Below are 5348 nucleotides of genomic sequence, written 5' to 3'. Positions count from 1 at the left end.
GATCGATTCTACATTACTAAATAATTTGTGTCAGCATGGAAAATTCTGATATGTTCAGATTTTTTCATTGTGTGAGAGGGTGACGCGAAAATAAATCAATAAAATGGAGGACGAGAAAAATCTACGAAAAAACCTACGAAAAAAACCAGCGAAAATGAGAGGTGAGACGAAAAAAGACCCGAAACGGGGACTATCAACGAGTACTTCATTATGAGTAGAGATTAGGGAAAGATTTCAGCGGGACCCCCTCAACGCAACGCCCACCTGTCACTGACCGTCCGGGCCCGCTCCTCAGCAACCGTGCGTCCGCGCCTACGTTACCTTCCTCTCTCCGCTGCGCACGCGGCCTCCAGAAGCTTCCGCCCTCCTCCTCCTCCTCCTCGGCCGCCACCGACCCGACGCGTCCATATATCCTTCCTTCCCTTCCCTACCGACGTGGAGAAGAGGAGAACAAGGCGTACTCGGGCGGATCCGGGATCGGCGATGGATTTCGAGCTGCGGAGCGCGCGGGAGAAGCTGGAGAGGGAGCAGCGGGAGCGGATGCAGCGCGCTAAGGCCAAAGCCGACCGTGAGCGCCGCGCCAAGGCCGAGGCCGCGCGCCGCCGCGACGCGCTCGAGGCCTCAAACAGGGAGCGCCGCCTCGACGCCGCCCGGGCGCAGGAAGAGGTAACACCCCTCCCCTCCCCTACCCTGCACACCTAACCCTCGTCTCATCCATCTCGTATGCTCGGAATCATGGCAGCTGTCTTCGTCTTCGGTGGTCGATCGTGATTACAAGTTTAATTTTGTCCTCCGCCAAATGAACATGGATGCTCCTCCCGAATCTGACTCCTATAAACCCAGAAAGGAAACCCTCGATTTGGTCCTCGGTTTTGTTCCAACTAGAATGTCAACCCAGATATCTGCCCACGTTCAGACAAGACATGGATTGTTCAATCGTGCCTGTTTCCCTTCCCTCTTTAGAAACCATAATCTTGACTCCCAACCACTTCGGTAATCCTTTGGGGCCTTGTCGACGATATGTTTTGATTTTGCATTGTCCAATTATACTTCTTGGTGTTCATGATAAGATTACAATTTCTCTAAGTGTCTACTACTCTTACCTTATGATGATGTTTCACTGGGTGCTGATGATGAACTTCTTTCTATCTAGGCTGACCAGAAAATGGAAGAGGTGATGCAACTAGGAAAGGGGATCTCTTTTTCACACATGTTTGAAGCACTGCGATATGACGGTCCAGGGGATAAGATTAAGCTGCCACCGTCTTCTTTCAAGGATTTATCCGATCAAGGAGCGCTTGACAAAGGTCCCATGTACTTCAGGCTGTCCAAGGTTAGGGACAGAGTTCCAGGTACCTCTCCAGATCAAGACGCCGAGGAGGCAACCTGCTGTGGCGTTCTTGAATTCACTGCAAGGGAAGGCTCTGCACAACTCCCATCACATGTCTGGAACAATTTGTTTCAGAGTGACATCCCAGATGTTCCTTTGATTGAGGTGAGGTATGCAAGTTTGCCCAAAGGGACATATGCGAAACTTAAGCCGGAAGGAGTGGGATTCTCAGATCTCCCTAACCATAGAGCTGTCCTTGAAACGGCACTGCGCAATCACGCAACACTATCTGAAAATGATGTTGTCATGGTCAACTACGGACAACTGCAGTATAAGTTGAAGGTTCTTGAGTTGAAGCCCGCATCAAGTGTTTCTGTGCTGGAGACGGATATTGAAGTTGACATTGAGAGACCAGATTCAGTTTTCGACAATGAAGAAAATCAACATGTGCTTGTGCCGCTCGAGACTGGGAAGGTCGAATCTGGAGCTGTGGAAGAAGGGAAGTTCAGGTACTACAAATTTTCTGTCGAGGAAGGTGTGGCTGAGAAAGTTGCGTCTGGTTGTGTAAATATTGAGGTTAAGATAGAGTCTGATACAAGTGGCAGTGACACTGATATTTATGTTTCAAGGCATCCTTTAGTATTCCCAACTCAGCACCGTCATGAGTGGTCATCTCATGAGATGGGATCTAAGGTTCTTATACTCAAACCAAAGGATGCTACTTTGGTCAGTGGCCTTTACAGTCTTGGGGTTTACGGTTTCAAGGGCACAGCGAAGTTTCAACTTTCTGTAGCTATCAAGGATGTTATTGATAGCCAAAGGATTGATGAGCAGGGTAGTGTGTCATCAGCCGTCAATGGTGACTCAGTGGTTTGTAAGAACTGCAAACGACATATATCTAGCCGGACCTCAGTACTTCATGAGGCATACTGTGTGAGGCACAATGTTATTTGCATGCATGATGGATGTGGAGTAGTTCTTCGTAAGGAAGCAGCAGCAGATCATGTGCATTGCAGTAAGTGTGGACAAGCTTTCCAGCAGAGAGAAATGGAGAAGCACATGAAAGTCTTCCATGAGCCGCTGAACTGCCCCTGCGGGGTAGTTCTAGAAAAGGAAGAAATGGTATACCTTAACTCATCCTATTTATTATCTTCTGCTCTTAGAACAGACGAACTTTTCAGCTCTTGCAGTTCTATCAAGATTTATCTATTTTCAGCAGTATATGATAATGGGCTGTTTGGTTCTAGGCCTAGCAGCCACATTTTGCCACACATTTTTGCCAATCTTGCCCAAGGTTAGTTCACTGTTTGGTTTCTAGCCATACCTTGCCACACTTTGTCACATCTCACCTTAGGCAACTTTGACCAAGTTAGGTGGGTGTTTGGTTCTAGCCACACCTTAGGCAAGAATTATTTTATAAGCAGTGAACCCCACATGTCATACACACAAAAAGTGTGGCAAAATTCCCTTAGGCAAGCCAAAGTGTGGCTAACAATTTGAGCAACTCAAGTAAGGCAAGTGTGGCAAAAATAATATGGCAACATATGGCAAAGATAGTCACGATCCAAACAGCCCTAATTTCCATCTTACATTTTCAACACCAATCTATTTTCAGCAGTCGACTTGTATTGCTGATATTCTTCACTCATTTCGTACGGCAAATCCTACATATGCCAAATGACTAACTTGCTTTGTTCTTTAATGTCAGGTCAAACACCAATCCTCAACCTGCCCATTTCGCTTGATTGTGTGCCGTTTCTGTGGCGACACGGTTCAAGCTGGTGGACAACCGCTGGATGTTCGAGATCGGCTTCGAAACATGTGCGAACATGAGAGTATCTGTGGATCCAGGACTGCACCATGCGACTCTTGTGGGCGATCGGTCATGCTTAAGGAGATGGACATTCATGCAATTGCTGTCCATCAAAAGAGCTGATTTTTATAACCCTACGGACCGAACCTCTGTACTGCATATATGTTGGTATTTGTTAAATCTTCCATTGTTTGCTAGTCCATGGAAAACAGTGGCGCGGTGGTGTCCGTTATCTGTTTGTATCTTCCTTTTGTATACATATTATTTATAATCTACTCCTTTTTTGACACTAGACTAGTCAAAAAACGCCTTACTGGGACGGAGGGAGTACTTAAGACTTAAACAACATTTTCGTAACTTCCTGATATGTGTGATGTTACAGTAACTAGTTATGTTACCGTATGCCTAATTACTCGCCGCATCATCTGTTTTGTCTAAAGCTGTATGATGTTACCATCTATGTTATTCTCACTATGGGTAATCTAAGTGATAACATCATACTTATCTAGACAAACTATATGACATAGTAATTAATGATGAAAGAGAGGCAAGTAGTAACATAGCTAGTTACTAGTTCTATGGGTAACATCACACATACTGATGCGGAGCATCCCAAGGCCATCCCCATGGACCTAACTACATCTCTTACGACACCTCTTGGACCCATGACACAAGCACGTCTTGAAACTGAGGTGACATTTCTCTCATAATTTCACTTCGATCCACTTGAGACATGCTTACTACCTCAAATGAAGATGTTTTGTGTGCTTAGATACCAAGGGACCAGCCTAGAAGGAGCTACGGAGCGAGATGGACATCAAGAGCATGAAGAGGAGCCGCACACGCCAGGACGAGCGGTACTACCGCTGAAACCCTCCAAGCGGTACTACCGCCGGGCTCCCGCTCCACTGCCGCTCAACCCGACAAATCCCTGTGTTTGCACGACCTGGGTCCGGTATTACCGCCCGTTCCAGCGGTACTACCGCCCGTTGCCCGGTACTACCACCCTGCCTGTGCGTAGAGAACGGGCCTAGGGCCCATGTATCCCCCTTTCACTTACTCTTTCGTGGATTCAGACTATATAAACTCCCCCTCATCCTTCTAGTTAGGGTCAGCAAAGGTTTAGCTTATATTTGTGTGAGAGCTTTGCTCATCCACTTGGTTACCTTCTCCATGGAGATTCGAGCCTCCATCGGAGAAGATCCTCCGAGCGGATTCAAACCCCTTTTAGGGAAGAACTCAAGACCTCCTCACGGAGAAGACTGGCTACCCTTGTATCGTCCTTAGTTGTCCGTATATCGTGTATCTTCTCTTATGTATTCGAGGATCTAGCACATGTGTGACTTATTCGTGTTGGTTTAGTGTCTCCTCTTGTGTTTCCCCTTGTGTTTTCTCTCCGTTCTTTCCCGTGTTCTTCGTGTTCTTTGCGGGATCCGCTCCTTTCATGAAAGATCGGCCCCCAGGGTTCCTACCCTACATCATCTTGTATCATTAGCCACGTTGATCACGATTTCGGAGCCTCCCCCTTGTTTTCTAGTCTAATTTTGTTGTGTTCTTCCCCAATTTCAAAAATCCCCACCAAAAGTAGCCCCAATTTTTTTTTGTGATTTGTTGGTGTGTTGATGTTTTGTTGGATTTGATCCGTGGATTTGCCTTGTTACTTGTGGACCTAGCATCTCCACAATTTTCTCCACCTTCCATCCATGAAATCGCTCGAATTTTGACCACGAAATCATCCTTTTCCGCCCCAAAACCCACCCCGATCCAGATCTTGCGATTTTTCCGACACCAGCGGTACTACTGCCCCCCGAGCGGCACTACCGCTTAAGTACCACAAGCGGTACTACCGCCTGTCCAAGCGGTACTACCGCCCCGCCCAGTTTAAGTCAAAACTGATTGGCATCTTTGCCTAAACCGCTTATCCACCATCACCACTTCCGCATACCTCCACCATTGCTTACCCGTTTCGCTCTCCGACACGTTTGCTACTTTGAGTTTTGAGAATTTGAGTTGCGGTACCGTGTCCTACTTGTATTTCGGCTATTTAGGTACGGTTCGACCTCGACATCACCGCCATGCATCTTCGCCACGGACGCGTCATCAACAACGACAACCTCGATCACATCTTGGTATTCGTGCCACCATTATGACACCATACCGTAAGCAAGAATGGTAACATCATCTTGGTATTGGACATATCACTCT

The 5348-nt window shown here is 47.0% G+C and overlaps 1 protein-coding gene across 1 annotated transcript; it reads left to right on the top strand.

The window, feature by feature from the left end:
- Positions 1-340: 340 nt before the first annotated feature.
- LOC125543893 (Ubiquitin fusion degradation UFD1 family protein) lies at positions 341-3432 on the top strand. Its single transcript, XM_048707390.2, has 3 exons — positions 341-666; positions 1154-2452; positions 3039-3432. The coding sequence occupies exons 1-3, from the start codon at positions 484-486 to the stop codon at positions 3264-3266; spliced, it is 1710 nt and encodes a 569-aa protein (XP_048563347.2). The 5' UTR covers positions 341-483; the 3' UTR covers positions 3267-3432.
- The last annotated feature ends 1916 nt before the right edge of the window (positions 3433-5348 follow it).

The sequence above is a fragment of the Triticum urartu genome, chromosome 3A (assembly GCF_056163025.1).
Source record: "Triticum urartu cultivar PI428250 chromosome 3A, HENAU_Tu73, whole genome shotgun sequence".
NCBI lineage: Eukaryota > Viridiplantae > Streptophyta > Magnoliopsida > Poales > Poaceae > Triticum > Triticum urartu.
Note: the sequence above shows the minus strand (reverse complement) of the source record. Positions and strands in the feature narration are given on the sequence as shown.

Excerpts from the sequence above, each read along its gene's own strand:
- LOC125543893 (XM_048707390.2), top strand. The coding sequence starts at position 484 with ATGGATTTCGAGCTGCGGAGCGCGCGGGAGAAGCTGGAGAGGGAGCAG. Across the intron at positions 667-1,153 it reads CCGCCCGGGCGCAGGAAGAG|GCTGACCAGAAAATGGAAGA; the intron begins GTAACACCCCTC and ends CTTTCTATCTAG. Across the intron at positions 2,453-3,038 it reads TTCTAGAAAAGGAAGAAATG|GTCAAACACCAATCCTCAAC; the intron begins GTATACCTTAAC and ends CTTTAATGTCAG.